Genomic DNA, 18,625 nt, shown 5'->3' with positions numbered 1-18,625 from the left:
TTCAGAAGCATGACTATGTTTGCATTTAAAAAAAAAAATGGAGCAAGTACAGACACTTAGTTTGATGAAGGGTTGGAAACTATGTTGCAATGTTTTGCTTCTAAACAATACTGTTGTGTAATTTTTCTAAACTTTTTCAATTAACACACAGAAAAAACAAACCCCTCCAAAAAACAAAAGAAAACCCTAGCACCATACTGAAGATCTTGCGTTAAACAAACTTATCTGTTTCTTCTTCTATTTGCTTTTCAGTTACACTCTGACAAGGCAGTAAGAAAGTCATCTGCCCATCTGCCCCTTTCCCCAACTACTTTTCTTAACTGGAAGTAGCATAAAACCCATCTATGCTGGCAAGTCAAATGTAATGAAAAGCAATTAAGGTCCTTTTAAAACAAATAAGAAATGGAAAAATCTGTTTATAAGGGTCATGTGTGTTCACTCACATGAGCTATCAGTAACCTTCGTTTCTGCATTCAGCGCACAGAATAAAACCCTATCTCCACAATGAATATATTTCTAAAAGACAGAAATAATCAGATAATGTCTTTGAATGGAAATGAGTTTTTACTAGCACACATTTGCAATGGACAGAAAGGCAAAAGGAACCTGCACCACTTGTTACATAAAGTTTAGAAATAAACAATCTTTAATTTAATGCACTGTCTTGTTTTCGAAGTCTTGTAAAACCCTCAATAGTTCAAATGCACAGTGGAAGTGCACCAAAAAAAGAATCAGTTATTCTTTCACTTACATTAGTAAGCCAGTGCTGAAAAATAGGTAGGTGGGAGGTGAGAAGGTCAAGAAATTAGGAGCAGTTACTGACATCTGCAATAAGACTTGTTTTCATACCCGTACTGCTTTCTCACTGTAAAACCATCCTGATTTGTTAAGATTATACTTTTCACATGTGACACCACAGCACAACCTCCACATACAGGGAAATCCATACGAAATCTTGAAACCAAGATTTTTTATTTTTGATAGGCAGCCACTTCTCATCAAAAAGAGAATGTAATCTTTCAGAGAAAAAGATGCAAGAGTGTATCATCACTCAGCTGTTCACAACAGCCTCTGCGCACTCTTGTATTTCTTAGATTTACCCCTGTTGTGGGTTTGCGTGGCAAGGTTTTGGTAGCAGGGGGACTACAAGGGGGTGGCTTCTGTGAGAAGCTGCTAGAACCTTCCCCCATGTGTGGTAGACCCAATGGCATCCAGCTCTAAGATGGACCCACCACTGGCCAAGGCCAGTCCAATCAGTGACAGTAGTAGGGCCTCTGCAATAACATAGTTAAGCAGGAGAAAAACCTGCTGTGGGACAGTAGTTGAGAGAGAGCAGTGAGACAATGTGAGAGAAAACAACTCTGCAGACACCAAGACCAGTGAAGAAGGAGGGGGAGAAGGTGCTCCAGGCACCAGCGCAGAGATTTTTCCCTGCAGCTTGTGATGAAGACCATGGTGAGGCAGGTTGTCCCCCTGCAGTCCATGAAGGTCCATGGTGGAGCAGACATCCACCTGCAGCCCATGGAACGGATACCACACTGGAGCAGGTGGATGCCTGAAGGAAGCTGTGACCCCATGGCAAGCCCGTGCTGGAGCAGGCTCCTGGCAAGACCTGTGAACCCATGGAGAGAGGAGCCCATGCTGGAGCAGGCTTGCTGGCAAAACTTGTGACCCCGTGGGGGACCCACGCTGGAGCATTCTGTTCCTGAAGGACTGCACCCTGCAGGAAGGACCCAGGCTGGGGCTGTTCGTGGGGAACTGTCTCCCATGGGAGGAACCTCACGTTGGAGCAGGGGAAGAGTGTGAGGAGTCATCCCCCTGAGGAGGAAGGAGTGGCAGAGAGAACGTGTGATGAACTGACCGCAACCCCCATTCCCCATCCCTCTGCACTGCTCAGGGGGAGGAGGTAGAAAATCGCAAGTAAAGTTAAGCTCGGGAATAAGGGAGGGGTGGGGGGAAGGTGTTTTGGTTTTTTTCTCATTATCCTACTCCAATTTGACTGGTGACAAATCCAAATTCCTCCCCAAGTTCAATCCATTTTGTCTGTGATGGTAATCGGTGAGTGATCTCTCGCTGTCTTTATCTCAACCCACAAGCCTTTCACCTTATTTTCTCTCCCCTGTCCAGTTGAGGAGGGGGAGTGACAGACTGGCTTTGGCAGGCACCTGGTGTTCACCCAGGCTAAACCACAACAACCTCGAAGACCTTTTTGTTTGGTCATGGCCTTTTCAGTCAAGTGCTTTTATGATTGCATCTTAGCAGGTCCAACGAGGGTCATAGCATTACTGAAAAAGACAATATTCGGAAAAACACTGAAGGAATATTCATACCTGTGTAAACCTAATACACTATGACAAACCAAAATAAAATCCTCACTAAGTCACACCTACAAGTGTGAAATTCCTTGACCAACATGAATATAATTTGTCATTCTTTTGAAAGCCTGAGGTAAAAATTCTAAATTATGATTTCCATTATAAACATTATAATCTCCATTTAACTGATGTGCTGAGGTACAAAAACTAAGCTTGAGATCTACGAAAAGTGTTTCAGGAAAATCTAGTCAGAGATTTGGATCCCACTGAAATCAGTGCAAGTTGGACACTTCAACAGTTCTCTAGATTTCACAGTCTCTACCATTCAAAGCCTATTAGTCATGGGATGTAGTCCTCTTATCAAATGGAACAGATTGCTACACACCAGCTATCTATGGCAACCACTGTGTGTAAATACCTGCTTGTACATCCTGTGGGTCAGCCTGCCCACTGTGGTTACTGTGCATGCACAATAACCGGATGGGTAGGATGGCTGGAGCGAAGCTGAGGGCTGAAGCTGTAACAACCAGCTACAAGAGTACTTAACACTTGCATGTAGCTTTAAGAATATTCTTGTGCAGAACACCCATAAGATTTTGTGCTTGCATTAGATCAAGCTGATTTTTTTTTTGTCAGTAGGATTTAAATGGGCATTTACTTAAGTTTTGCAACTGTTTTAAACATTTTCCTCTGCTTGGTGGAACTAAACCAGACTTGAGGAAAGTTCTATTAAGAGCTGTTTTAGATTTTACAAAGGAAACTCAAAAAATTGAAACAGACTGTTCTACGCCAGACAAAAAATTAAATTTAAGTTCACATTTAGATGTCGGTTTGCAGGACAGCTATAAAGGCCTCAAAGCACCTACATGTTAACTATCATATTCAACCAGCAGAATGAATCAGCAAGCCTGAATCTGCCTGTAAGTATACAAATTATAACCCTGAACAGCATTACAATGTCATTATCACACAGTATTTTTACTGCAAAATGGAAATATGTCACGAATCTCTATTAAAGGATAACCCCAGAGTTATACAAAGGCCAAAGAGTGATGGATTTCCAAAACTGTCCTTGGAAAACAATCCTCAACTACACACAGCTTCCTGAAGGCATCTGTGGAGGAAAGGGGCAGGGAAAAGGAAGTAATAATCACTTTTACACAAAATGTCCCCCTTTACAGGTTTGTATAGTACCATATTCACCTCCCAAAAAACTTTTAATACAAGAATGCAGGGATACGTGGTGAAACTACTTAATTGCATGCAAGTGGTAAAGCCCAAGGGCAGACACTCAGCATTCTCCTTCTGTGAGACTAGTTCTGCAACAACCCAGCACAGAGAAAAATCAAGTTTGTCTCAAAAATAGCAGGAAAAGGAACATCACCATAAAGTATTACAGTTTCTTATGGTTTTTTTTGAGGTAGTTTGTTTGGTAAGTTGGTTGATTTTGTTTTTTCTCTCTTGGGTTTCTTTTTGGCCATTTTTAACAGTATAACTGTATCTTGACAGTGATGGTTTGGAAAACTATTCCCTCGTTTATAACCACGGAAAATGCATGTAACAAATTGCAGAATCAGGATCAGAAAAACCATGTATAACCTTTTTCTCTTAAGTGCCTATAATCTTTCAGAATTTCCTTTTGTTTCTCATTTCATATTTGGCCCATCAAATGTTCTGTCCCTGTTCTGAATTCATATTTATGTTACCTGTTCTTCCTCTTCCCACACAATTTTTTGATACTCAGTTTTTCTTTCTCTCCGCCATGTAGCCCTAGTGCCTGGTTCATCTCTCTGTACTTAGAAGGATTTAGCACATCTGTTTCCTTTCCTTCTTCCTTTAGTGGCTGGTAGCTCTGGTTGATTTAGCCAGTGACTTTTCCCTTATGGTATTTATCGATACCTCTATTCTGTTTATGCACCAAACAAATCCACTTAGAAAGAAAAAACAGTCATTAAAAAGAGAAGGTAGACTCCCCTTTCAAAAGAATTGCACATCTGTGAAAGCAGATGAAAACCTCAGCTCAATATCAATGCGAAGTATTCAGCTGCCCAGGGAGAAAACAAAAGCAACAAGCCCAAGGATCTCAAACTGGCCACCCAAAAATCAGAGGTCACATTGTAAAATTTGGCATTCAGCTTCTTTGGAAAATGAAAGTAATACTTGAATAGCTGAAGTATTAAAAAAAAAAATTCTTCCATTTCGAAAAGATTTTATGTAACTTCTAAACGAAGTTTAAGAATTCAGACCACCTCTATTAGACTTCTAAATGAAGCTTATAAATTACTGGGTCATCATTAGAAACACTGCATAGTTTCATACGTCACCACAGTTAGGAAAGAAATAAGGAAAACGGAACTCTGGCTCATATCTAGTTCCTCAAATGTTTTAAATTAGAGAATAGTCTTGAATAACAGTCAAAAACTATCCGCTTGTACCTGAAACCATCTTCCAAAACCAACCACTCTCCAACAGGTTATCTCTGCTAAGGAACCTATTTCCCCAGACATCAACAGTGTTGGGTTCTTCTTTCGCTAGTCAAGAATCTGCTTTTTTTTTAATTTAGCAAGCTTTCCTCTTTTCAGAGATATGAGGAGGCTTATGCTATTTATGTAACGCCAATCAAGAAAGCTCGTATATATCATGAAGCGAGAAGTATTTTTTAAATTCAACCCTAAAAAAATATGTAGATAACAACACTTCTTAGAAAGTCTTGTATTTTTGACTCTGTTTCCTCCAGCTTTTTGAAGAGAAGAGCACTTCCACTTTCAATGCTATTACCAAAAAAAAAAAAAAAGAGTAAAGGCATATCATCTGTCACATGGGCACTGCAGATTTTACTAAATTGATTCAGTTCCTCTTCAGTTTACTGTATTGCAAGGTCTGGTCTCCCCCAGTTAAAGTGAAAAAAAATACCTTCTCTACTTTTTTTTTTAAATTAAAAAAGGCAATAGAAGAAATGGATCAGGGAAACCAACCAGGTGGGCAACATGTATTCCCACTTTTGCAAATACAAGTAGAATACAGGTGGCATAGAAAGCACAATTTTTATAAACATCAGAACAATAAATCTGAACTTTTCATGCAAACACTTGAAAGTACTTATACAAGTGACTTAAGCCTGTCACAAGTACCTGTGAAGTATATGATCAAAATATATAGGGAATAAAATGCATTGTGTGTAGTCATCTCTGGAATGCAAAGGACCAGAACTTGAAATGAACAATGTTAACCACTGGAAGAAACTGTAAGAAGTATTCAGAGAAGCAAATTTGTATCTTCAAAATAATATTTTTATGTAAACACTACGATTTGCAGCTCTCCCACTATTGCTTTATTGTCACAGAATCCCTAACAATGGAAGAAACTGTTAGGACTTCATTTTTATACAGCCATCCAGAGGACGAAAAAGACAGTTTAGTGAAAGACAGCATTCTACAAAAATGAACCTGAAGGCAGATACTTTAATCTACTTTTCATCCTCAACCAATACACCAATCACGTACGATAACAGTTGGCAGGACATCTTCAAGGAAAAAGTAATCCAAGGTCAATTCACGAAAAAAAACTTTCACTGGATGACTGTGTTACTGAACCTCCTTTGGCTGTCAATAGCATCATTGCTGTAAGGAAGCTTAGAAACTCCAAGTTCAGCACTGAAGTAATGATTCAAAACACAGAATTAATACAATAAATTTCATTCATACAGTGTAATGGGAGCAGACAAATGCACAAAGCAGGGTAAGATTGCAGTATGCCAGCAGCCCGCTTCTCAAGGACATTTGAAATATGCTTTACTTGTTCTACAAGCATTAAGACAGGTAAAAAGCCCAAGAAATTCACTCAGGACTCCAGGCCTTTCAAAGCACCACTCTGTCTTTAAACTTATCTGGCAGGGTTAACGAGTTGGCAGGGCTCATTGAGAGGCCTTTAAACTAGGTTCGAAGGGGGAAGGGGATATTGCCCAGCTCACTAGGGATGAGCCTAGGCTTGGAGTGCCAAGGCCAGGGGTGAGATTGATAGCCCAGCTCCAGTGTGTTTACACCAATGCACGTAGCATGGGCAATAAACAGGAGGAGCTGGAAGCCATTATACAGCAGGACGGCTACGACTTGGTCGCCATCACAGAAACGTGGTGGGACAACTCGCATGACTGGCATGCTGTCATAGATGGCTACAGACTCTTTAGGAAAGACAGACCAACAAGGAGAGGTGGGGGAGTTGCTCTATATGTGAGGGAGCAACTGGAATGCATTGAGCTTGGCCCAGGGGCAAATGAGGAACGAGTTGAAAGCTTGTGGGTTAGAATTAAGGGACAGGCTCACACGGGTGACATTACGGTGGGTGTATACTACAGGCCACCTGACCAGGAGGAGGAGGTTGATGAGGCCTTCTACAGGCAGCTGCAAGCAGCCTCACAGTCACAGGCCCTGGTTCTCATGGGGGACTTCAACCACCCTGACAGCAGCTGGGAAGATCATACAGCTAGGCAGGCGCAATCCAGGAGGTTCCTACAGAGCATCGAAGATAACTTTCTGATGCAAGTGGTGGAGGAACCAACAAGGAAAGGCGTGCTGCTGGACCTCGTGTTAACAAACAAGGAGGGACTGGTGGAGGATGTGAAGGTTGGAGGTAGACTCAGCTGCAGTGACCATGAAATGGTTGAGTTCAGGATCCTGCGTGGAGGAAGCAGGGCGATAAGCAGGATCAAAACCCTGGACCTCAGGAGGGCTGACTTTGCCCTCTTCAAGGAGCTACTGGGAGGAATTCTGTGGGCCAGGGCTCTCGAAGGCAGGGGGGTCCATGAGTGCTGGTCGCTCTTTAAACAACACTTCTTCCATGCACAGGAGCAATGCATCCCCTTGAGAAAGAAATTTAGCAAAGGAGGCAGGAGACCTGCATGGTTAAACAAGGAGCTTCTAGCGGAGCTCAGGCAGAAGAGAAAGGTCCATGGAATGTGGAAAGAGGGGCAGGCCACTTGGGAAGAGTACAGAAACGTGGTGAGAGCATGCAGGGATGCGACGAGGAAGGCCAAGGCTCACCTGGAATTGAAGCTGGCAAGGGATGTCAAAAACAACAACAAGGGCTTCTTCAACTACATCAGCAGCAAAAGGAAGGCCAGGGACAACGTGGGGCCGCTGCTGAATGAGGTGGGTGTCCTGGTGACAGAGGATGCAGAGAAGGCAGAGCTACTGAATGCCTTCTTTGCTTCAGTCTTCAGTGCTAAGACTGGCCCTCAGGAATCCCAGGCCCCGGAGGTAAGAGAAGAAGCCTACAAAGAGGACGATTTTCCCTTGGTCGAGGAGGACTGTGTGAGGGATCGCTTAAGTGATCTGGATGTCCACAAATCCATGGGCCCCAATGGAATGCACCCACGAGTGCTGGGGGAGCTGGCGGATGTCATTGCTGAGCCACTCTCCATCATCTTTGAGAGGTCCTGGAGGACAGGAGAGGTGCCCGAGGACTGGAGAAAGGCCAATGTCACTCCAATCTTCAAAAAGGGCAAGAAGGAGGACCCAGGGAACTACAGGCCGGTCAGCCTCACCTCCATCCCGGGTAAGGTGATGGAGCAGCTTATCCTGGAGGCCATCATGAAGCAAGTGGAAGAAAAGAAGGTTATCAGGAGTAGTCAGCATGGATTCACCAAGGGGAAATCATGCCTGACCAATCTGATAGCTTTCTATGATGACATGACTGGCTGGGTAGACGAAGGGAGAGCCGTGGATGTTGTCTACCTTGATTTCAGCAAGGCTTTCGACACAGTCTCCCATGATGTCCTCCTAGGGAAGCTGAGGAAGTGTGGGCTGGATGAGTGGTCGGTGAAGTGGATACAGAACTGGCTGAATAGCAGAACTCAGAGGGTTGTCATCAGCGGCGCTGAGTCTAGTTGGAGGCTCGTGACAAGTGGTGTCCCCCAGGGGTCAGTACTGGGCCCAGTCTTGTTCAACTTCATCAACGACCTGGATGAAGAGTTAGAATGTACCCTCAGCAAGTTTGCTGACGACACCAAACTGGGAGGTGTGGTAGATACACCAGAAGGCTGTGCTGCCATTCAGCATGACCTGGATAGGCTGGAAAGCTGGGCAGAGAGGAACCTGATGAGGTTCAACAAGGGCAAGTGCAGGGTCCTGCACCTGGGGAGGAACAACCTCATGCACCAGTACAGGCTTGGGGTGGACCTGCTGGAGAGCAGCTCTGTGGAGAGGGACCTGGGTGTCCTGGTGGACGACAGGTTAACCATGAGCCAGCAGTGTGCCCTGGCTGCCAAGAAAGCCAATGGGATCCTGGGGTGCTTCAAGAAGAGTGTGGCCAGCAGGACAAGGGAGGTTCTCCTTCCCCTCTGCACTGCCCTGGTGAGGCCTCATCTGGAGTACTGTGTCCAGTTCTGGGCTCCCCAGTTCAAGAAAGATGAAGAGCTACTGGAGAGAGTCCAGCGGAGGGCTACAAGGATGGTGAGGGGACTGGAACACCTCTCCTACGAGGAGAGGTTGAGGGAACTGGGCTTGTTCAGCCTGAAGAAGAGAAGGCTGCGAGGGGACCTTATAAATGCCTACAAATATCTGAAGGGTGGGTGTCAGGAGGATGGGGCCAAGCTCTTTCAGTGGTGCCCAGTGACAGGACAAGGGGCAATGGGCACAAACTGAGGCACAGGAAGTTCCGTCTGAACAGGAGGAAGAACTTCTTCCCTCTGAGGGTGACGGAGCACTGGAACAGGCTGCCCAGGGAGGTTGTGGAGTCTCCTTCTCTGGAGATATTCAAGACCCGCCTGGACAAGATCCTGTGCAGCCTGCTGTAGGTGACCCTGCTTCGGCAGGGGGGTTGGACTAGATGACCCACAGAGGTCCCTTCCAACCCCTACTATTCTGTGATTCTGAAGTCATCCATCTAAGGCTCAGTAACCCAATGGTTACAAGAAGCAGCACTGGACGTCCTTTCAGCCAGCATCAGGCAGAAGTAAAGGAACTACGGCTCATTACTTAATTTTCTACGACCAGGGAGTTCATGTTTCCCCCCTCAGTGTTTTTATTGGATAAAACTGTATTGTATGATAACACAAGGCTCTCCACAGTGTCTGAAATACCTACTCAGGCCCAGCAAGGAAGCTGCGATGTTTATATTGCATTTTACATTCTTTTTCAATTGCACTTGTATTTAATAACAACTAGAACAAAAATTTACACTCTGTAGCCAATATTTATATTTTCCATTTGGCAGTTCTGATAATTTTTCATACTGAGTAGAGATAAAACTGACTTGGCAGACTGTATTTATCAACATGCCATCTGCTAAACTATTTCAGCTAGAAAGCCAACTGTATTTTCAATAGTGCCAAGAAGCATGCTTCTAAGTGTATTATGAGAGAAACTCCCAAAGAACACAAAATCAAAATAAGAGGTAAGACAATATAAGGGGGGTGACACCCCAACAGTTCAACATTACAGACAAAAATGTAATGATACAATTCTGAAGACAAAACAGCAGAAAAAATTTTAATACCAAAATATGTGATCACATGCATGCATAGTGGAATCTTTGGATAGCTTTGATGTGCATTATATTTATTTATAGTAGATGTAATAATTCCTTGTTTATTAACAAAAACTTGTAATCATATCCTATTTTAATACTGAATCCTTCAACCTTCTTTCTTAATCTGTCAAACCTTGGGCATTTAAGCTAGTCTCCACTGGTTATAAGAGATTTCTGATGCTTTATCAAGGAAAAACTCAGAACAACATAGTAAAAGTAAAATTTACTACCATTATTTAAAGATGCAATTACTTCATTGTTGATCCTCTCAGCAGAATCACCTCAACACTCTTCCTCCTTTCACTTCAGAGCTTTCTCCCTCTTGAACCTGATCCCTCCTCCACAAAAAACCCTCTCATTGCTAAGCTACAGTCCTCAGGTCATCACAAATAATGATCACAACCAAAGTTAACAAATCCAATGAAAGTGTGCATTAGTTGACCACCAAGGGTATCGCAGTCCTACAGTGCCTACTTAAGACAAAAGGACTGAGCACTGCAGTGTTACAAATAAAATAAGAAAAAGATAGGGGTAGAAAACGAAATTTCACGTATCCTACATCTCAATCTCTTCCTGTAGATGTGATTATAAAGGATAAAACAGGATGGGAACACAGACATGAAGTACAGTATATCACTTACCATTTCCTGAGATGCATACTTTGGATCTTCAGGATCAACTGACCAGTAGCAGTAGTCAAAGCTGAAGGCCACAGTCTTTTCTCTTGAGTCCCAGGTGCCATCGAGCCTACTGTCAACCTGACAACAGAAGGAAAAAGACAGAAAGACCAATTCACTTTGAAGCTGCCCAAAAAGCAAGCACTTTAAAACTAACAGGAAGTTTATCTAGGATCCATATTGTGGAAAATGAATGGCAAATATTTTATCCTCATTATTCAATTTTCTTTGATGCTCAGAGTGGGGTGGAGACATCCATGACAGACCTACTGAAGCATTTTTGCTAAAGGGTTCGTTTACTACAGCTAAGGTTCTCCAGGCTGTCCACAATAAACATTATTTAATCTTCACAACATCTACATATAGACATCAAAGCTCTATATCTCTTTTGATGCTTCTCTGTCACTCTTCTGTTTCACTGGGAACCATGTCACAGAAATGAGGCCCCAAGTGAGAAAACAAAACCAATTTTCTCACTGCACAGTTGAAAATGCAGGTCTCTTCCTCCATTTCCCCTGTGCATTGTCATGGCGGCAAGCTAATGCTTCTCTCATTGGGACTGCACACTACAAACCATAAGGTTATTACAGGTTAGCAATAATGACAGGGAAGCCTTTCTAGCATAATAGTCAGAAATGGTGGCTGGAATTAAGGGAATTGTATAAGTCTTTCTGCATAATGTTGTCCAAGTGATTTGTAATAAAACAGATAAGCTTATTAATGAGGAACTATATGTTGTTGTTCTACTCTTCAAAGAGGGAGAGTAATGAGTCTAAATGTTACACAAAACTAACTCTACCCATATGTAATTTTGACCTAATTGGCAACTTTATCATGACCTCGACATTTGCAATAACATAAGCAGAAAAAAAGGTTCATTATAATTTGGTACCTAAACAAATCGCTTCACTAATGGCCCCAAAAGTGAGGGGTGACAGCACTGTCCGCCGAGTTACTAGATAAAGGGCACTGTAAGCACTGAACTCTGCCACCAGCTGCAAGGTTTACAGGGAAAACTAATTTACAGGCCCATCTGACAGGTTTGTGGTTTGGGGGGTTTTTAAACCAAGAAAGAACAAAGTGAAAGAGGACAGAAATAATTTTAAATTATCTTTGAAGTAAAGGCGTTTCATGCATTTTAACCCTGCATGATTCTAAAGTTGTCACATTGGATTAAGTACAACCAAGGTTTCCTTTAGGCAGAATTAACATCTTAATGAGCCTATTGATCATCTTCAGTGACGACATTTTCAACATGTCACGAGTCAGAGATTTTTTTTATGCAATTACCTTTCATTTTCTTAGGTTTTCTGCAACAATAAGCAGAAAATAGCTTGGATCACTGCCTTCCTATTGCAATGTGTAAAAATAAAAAACCAAAACGATACCCCTCCACCGCAGGAAAGGCAGCTCCTGGCCACAGAGGTGACTACCCTTCTGGTGAGAAGGGGGTTGTTTCGAACTACAAAGCGCACCTACCCCAGATACAACAATGTGAACATTAGTGTATAAAGATAAATTTATACACTAACTCAGATTCATCAAAGGCTGTCTAAACTTAGTTAATGCACAAAGCAAACTCACTCACTTTACAAAAATCACCAAAACCTCAAAAGAGAAAACACTCACCAGCCAGCCCTTCATCTCCAAATAATCCTTCTTGGCCTGCTACAAGCAGCCCGCCTCGATGCTGTGGTTTCCCCAGTATCCCAAGGAAGCCCACAGCTCCTCTTCAAACAAATGAAATTAAAACCCCTCGAGGCCTAGTGAGGCTTGGCTGGATACCTTCAGGCCACGGCCTGACTGAGGCCTCCGCCTGGGCCCAGCAGCCTCGCAGGCCCACGTCCTCACAGTCCTTCCCCGGGGAACAAAGCAATACAAAAATAAGTATAATGGAAACAAGATAAATAATTCTAATCTTTTAATTCAGTTTTTGCCACTGTTTCTGTTCAGAATCTAATAAATTCTTTCTCTTGAACCAACAATCCACAACAACTGGGATATAAAGAAAAAGGAGATAAGATAAAGAAAAAGGAAAAAAGAAATACAAAACTCATCCATCTTTTAGGATCCCCACAGTCATCGCAGTTATCCCACAGTTCACTTATTTGCCTTTCAAGCAGAAATGTGTTTGATAACATAAAATTGATTTGCTCCCATTCTATTAGTGAAGGACCATGGTAGCTTTAAGCAGTTCAAGAATCTAAACCAGAGGGTTGGTTCCCATGCACTCTGGCTCCAGAGCTCTCACGGAGGATGACAGCTACATTCAGTTTATTCTTACGACTCTTGGTATTTTACCAAGGCCTGAAGTGTAGCCAAACACATTTTGCTCCTTTTCATGCAAGTCAGTTGCACCCTGAATGCAAACATTAGACGAGAGACACAGGGAAAGAAATTATCCAGATGTTAGCAAGATAAGCACAAAATCCTAAACAATTTACTAACAGATTGCAGCAGCTTTGACAAATACAAAATACAGTTATGTGTTATATCACCACAGGAAACCCCCAAACCCCATACCGAAACAACCCCCGCCATGCACACTTCTGCTACAATTATTCTACAGCTATGCCAGTTTAAATGTCTCCCTTAATACTTCTATTAGAATGATACTATAGCAAATCAAACATAGCAAAGCATCAGGGTATCAGGGTCCTTATATGAGAAAAAGAAGATGACAAAAAACCATACCTTTATATTTCTGACTTTTGCCACTTTGTCATCAACTTCTACAATCACTTTTCCTCCTTCTGCACTCTCTCTGGAAACAGAACACATTCAAAAATTGATTTAAAATATGAAAACACAGAAAGATATATGTCAAAATCGAAAACCCCAGAAAGCTGTTTACTTTAAGAAACTGCAGGTCAGAAAGAGCTTTAAAACAGATACTCATAAGACACTCTATAAGAGAAAGTAGCATTTGCAGATGCGCAGCCATGTATCTCAATAGCAAAAGAACAAAACAGGACTGCGATCATTAAAGAGGTTCGAAGTGCTTGTCCTAACTACTTTGTTAGGATTTTATTTCAATTTAAGAGTTGTTTTAAATTACATGTACATGGAAGCAGTGAAGCACGGGTAGACTGGCTGTGCTTTGTTGAGTTCAGATCCATGTCACAGACGTGTGAGCCACAAGTGTTGTCAAATTGTACTGTCTGATTTTTTACCATATAATCCAAAGTGTTTGTTATAGTCCTCAGAAAAGTACTCTTTAGCAAAACAAAACTGTCCTCAAACGTAAATGGACAGGATTGTTCCACAAGTGCAAAGAACCACACAGTCATATATACTCTCTGTATAAAACTCCTATTGAACACAGCTATGACTGGTTACTACAGCCATCTTCCACTTCCGAAGATGAGTCGTATTAGAAAAGAATGAAAAAAGCATGTGGCCAAAGCAAAAAAAGCAAAAAACCAACCAACACCTTATTTCTGGGCTGACAACATGATTGCTACTTGAAGTTAAGGATGCTCTTATTTATAGGTGTGTTGATTCACATTCCTCTCACTAATTATCATGGATTTTTTTTTATGCACAGCAAGATAGAAATGAGGAGGATGAGGTCAGCAGCCTAACTATCCGACAGCAGAAAATAACCAAACACTTTGGTACTGATTGGCTAAGAACAGGAGAAAGATGTTTGATCCTTTACATTTCTTCCATATTTTGCTTTGCACTCTGATACTGACAAATCTTGTAAGCTGCAACTTTATCACCATTTTTATGAAGCCTAATGCCTTTATAAGCTGGAAGAAATTGGTTAAAAATAGAATGAATTTTGTTCTTAGTGCATTTTTGTCACACTTTAAGTCAAGCTGAAGGCACATACATTGTCATTTGAGATTAGCTGTATATATATCCCCGATAATCAGCTGGATCGGTATCATCAGGTCAGATAAATACTATATACGATAAAACAAGAGTTAGTAAATTTAAACGCAGCTGACCACTGTTCATTCATAGCCCCAGATCTGTCTTTTAACAGATTTCCTTACAGGTATACAGAAGTATTTACTCCCCCACCCATTACAATCTCCTTTCACTGACAGCCCTAGCTTCCAGGCAGCATGTAGCACAATGTGGCCTGCCTTAGGGGCCCCCTCCTCTCTGGTTCTGTTTTTACACCGCGCTTTCTGTACCAAAACAACACTCAAAACAATGCCTTAGGACACTTAAGACTTCCACAGAGACAACCACTGTAGCATTTGAGCTTTACAAGCATAAAGAAGTCTTAAACAGATTACTGAGCACAGGGTGTTCCCTGTTTTACAGACAGAAAATAATGCTTTACCTTAAAGTGTGTCACTTTACTAATTTTGAGAGCTTGCCTTGAGACAGACTAGACTTAGTACGTTCTGTAACGCGTACTTATACACTGCACTTCACATAGAAAATACAAGCATGGCTCCCAGAGGTTTTAGTTAAGATGTGAGTTCAATACATCAGCCACCATAGCCCTGAGTTAGACCCCAGAAGAAAGAGGAATACTCATAACAGAATTTGGATTATGTGCAGCTGGGTACCAAATGTTGCATTACACGCAGCTGAGTACTGAACAGAAGCCCCATAAGTCTCCCTAAAGAACAAATGAAGGACAAGTGCCTAAGGATAGAGGCTGTGAATATCTAATGAAGAAATTTGCAACTGATGCATTTAACCTGTACATGTGCATTTTCTTAGAAGTTTTGAAAAGCAAGTGCTTTCCAAGACAAGTAAGTCTGGGGACTTAAATACCCACATACAAACCTCTGCTAGGTGAGCTAATGGACAAAGCTGACAGCTATCCTCTACAGCAGACCAGATTCAAGAGGAAATGTGACATTCTGACTGAGAATTTCACAAGAATTTAAGAACAGCAGAAGACAGACAAAATTGGAGGGATCCTTTAGGACAGAGCTTGCTTTGGTTACACATACTCTCTTCTCCATTGCCCCAGTATGGTCTTGGCCCTATCCTGCTTCCTAATCCCATGAGCCATTGCTATTTTTACATCATACTGTTAACCCTCCAGTCTTCTTACCGCAGCTGCAGTTTACTGAGTTCCTATCCTCCTCCCACTATGCACACACATCATTCCCTCACAGGTACCTGCTAGCTGTTCTCTCTGACATCTTGTCCACAGGCCCACGTTCAATTTTAGTGTCTTCAATTGCTCTGCAGGTTTTGGCTCCCTTCTACCGCGCTGTAGCTGGTTTTAGGCTTCTCTCTGCTCCAAAGGCACATGATCCTGCTCTCCTTGTCAGCTCTTCCAGTCTCTATCCCAAGTTTACTTGTACACTCCACAATTGAATTGGAGTTTCTTCCTGGACAACAGCTGTGGTCAGCAGACAGATTATTGTGATTAAATGGGATAGAAGTCTTTGCTCTCAGGTCCTGTACCTGGACTTCAATTGTGATGTGGACAACACTGAGCTCAATTTATCAAGGCAGTGCTCAGCTGATGAGATTTTTGACTCATGGGGATGGTGGAAGCACAATTTGGTCAACACTAGAGACTACAAGCTCAGATGCACTCAGAGAAAGCAGATCCCTTAAAACTTCTACCTACTATGTTCTTACAAATCTTCACTGAGCATGTTAAAGAGTTTTAGTTGTTTAGAACTTGGGCAGAAATGGATCTATTCAGATGGGGGAATTAAAAAAATGCATACCAGATTTTCAATATTAATGCAATTAGAAATTCAAATAAAAGGTCACCCTAAGTTGTTTTTAAATATTTTTAAACCTTATTTTCCCTTAACCTCATCTTCTGTAGCTGCTGAACTCTTCTGGATGAAACTTTAAAATAATTAAAAATATCTAGCCTGAGGCAGACATTCATGCATGGAAGATTTCTACTCAAATGGTTGAATTCTGGCAAAGCTTTTAACAATTTTAAATGTTAGGGTATTCTAATTGCAGACGTAAGGCAACATCAGCAACAAGCAGTGCTTCGAACCCCACCTATAATAATAATTACATGAAACTTACTGCTTTTAGTCCACGTGCACTACACACAACCCTATGAACGAATGACTTCATACTGTGGGTTCTCGTCACCTGATGTTATCCCTGGCCACAGTCATTACTAAAGATTTGAGATACAGAAGAAATTCCCCGCGCAAGACCTTTGAAGTATGAAAATTTGAGACATAAAAATTTATATACTCATATTCATATATTTATATCAAAATAAATATAAAAACAGTAAAATACAAACACAAAATAAAATTACCACACCACCATTTGCTCCAAAGTAGCATGATTCCTCACTATGCAGACAAAAAGCTCTATGCAGGAGTCGCGTAGCTTTGTTCAAGTCTCACATGAGAAGAAAGTCACCAGCAAACAGGGATAGAACTAAAGTCTCCCCTTGCTCTGGGTGCAGGTTCACAGCGTACTTTATTTATCTTAACTGTACGCTGTTGCTGCAAAGGGCAATTTCTCTTCTCTGCTCCAACACCCCATATGTGTTCCCATTTGTTTCTTGCGTCTGACCTAGCAGTAACACACCCATGCAATGACTCAGATCAGCTGTGATCAGAAAACAAACACACTAAGATAAATAACCATGATGCCACAGGGCCAGCGAGCCCTTCCAGAGCACCAAGCACAGCGGTCACACAGTTGCTAAGCCAAAGTAAGAGAAAGGGCAGGAACACACAGTGGTGGGAGTAGAGACCCCTCCCTTCCACAGCAGCTTACAGCCAGAGAGCACTGAGCATGAACAAAATTGGACCTGCAGCCATCCTCAGCTCTACAAAGCACACATTCAACCTCCCTGTAAACATGTTTATATCATGCTTCTTTTAGGTACAAACCAGAAAACTTTGGGAAAGAAAGCAGAGTTTCATATATAAAGCCCAGAAGGCAAAGCAGACTCACAGCTGTTCTGCATGCTCTGACCTTAACTCCAGATTGCAAACACTACAAAAGCCCTCTCAGCAAAAACTGTGTTTGTCAGTACAGTCTTTTACATGTGTGCACCACAGTTCACATTTGACTGATAAAACCATCCATCTTCCTTGAAATGGGTGCTCTGCTCCACAGGTACGAAAGCTCTATTCCTTGTACCAGTAAAACAAATCCCGAAGTACACAAAACATTTGACCTACGCTGCTCAGAAGTCACAATGATCTTAACATTTAGTTTCCCCATCCTCCATTCTTCCCCACTTCTTAAAAAATTCATGCTATGTTTGGGAATTGCCTCTCTTCTCAACTACCTTGTACAGACAATTTGTTTTCATGCAAAGATAGAGCTGTAAAAAGACCATTTAATGGTACATGTCGCAGGAAAGATCTGGATCTTCTCAGACACAGAAAGTTTTAGAGAGATTAAGACCCAGCAACAGAACAGTGACACAAATATAGAATGCGGCAGTAGTGCTGCAATAAGGAGCTACAAGGAACACCAGACAGAAGTAAAGTTGCTGTGACAGTCCAGAAAACAAGGGCAGCCCAAAGGGAAGTCCCCTCATAACACGTGCTGTTCCTACAACAAATCGTTTCTGCAGCCAACTCGTAAAGCTAATGCAATCTCAGAGGGACAACAGACACTCTGCAACACCTGAAGAACAAGCCAGTGGAAAAGAATCATGCATGGATCAAGACACCATGTCATATAGCAAAACAGATACAGACTACCAAATGCTCACCAAAGTAATCAAACATACAAAAGCAAATATATACCTCAAGTAGATGAGAAATCTTAAATCATTTTTGAAAGGAGTATGTGTCTACTCATACAAACTTTGAAAATAACCCTGCAGTGTAATTATTGCCAGTACTCATGCTTTCCTACCAATTCCCATCACCCAGGTTAACTCCAAAGCCAATCTCAACCTGTGCTGAGACAGAGGACCTCAAAAGCAGTACGGCAACAGTATCAATCCCTCCCCTCTTGCAGAGATTTTTGCTGATCTGGGCAATTGGGATAGTTCTGTTTTTTGGAACAATTCACTTTAATCCTTTTTCCAGACTTTTCTAGAAAGAAGTAGCCTTCTGTGGCCTACTGTGATGGACATCTTCACACTCTGCTTACAAACGCAACCAAAAGCACATCTATAGCAAGCTCAGCAGGATGCATGCCAGCAGTCACTGCTGCTGTCCTCCAGGA

At 42.0% G+C, this 18,625-nt stretch overlaps 1 protein-coding gene across 2 annotated transcripts in view; it reads right to left on the bottom strand.

The window, feature by feature from the left end:
- The window catches only part of STARD9 (StAR related lipid transfer domain containing 9), a 120,353-nt gene that overhangs the window by 92,757 nt on the left and 8,971 nt on the right, over positions 1-18,625 (bottom strand). For both annotated transcript variants that reach the window (XM_075427414.1, XM_075427415.1), the window contains exons 2-3: positions 13,214-13,283; positions 10,484-10,600 (exon numbers count right to left, since the gene is read on the bottom strand). In XM_075427414.1, the coding sequence (XP_075283529.1) occupies positions 10,484-10,600; positions 13,214-13,283 (187 nt within the window). The remainder of the gene's footprint in view (positions 1-10,483; positions 10,601-13,213; positions 13,284-18,625) is intronic.

This window comes from Opisthocomus hoazin, chromosome 7 (assembly GCF_030867145.1).
Source record: "Opisthocomus hoazin isolate bOpiHoa1 chromosome 7, bOpiHoa1.hap1, whole genome shotgun sequence".
Lineage (NCBI taxonomy): Eukaryota > Metazoa > Chordata > Aves > Opisthocomiformes > Opisthocomidae > Opisthocomus > Opisthocomus hoazin.
The sequence above is the reverse complement of the archived record's forward strand: the minus strand, read 5'-3'. Positions and strand labels throughout refer to the sequence as shown.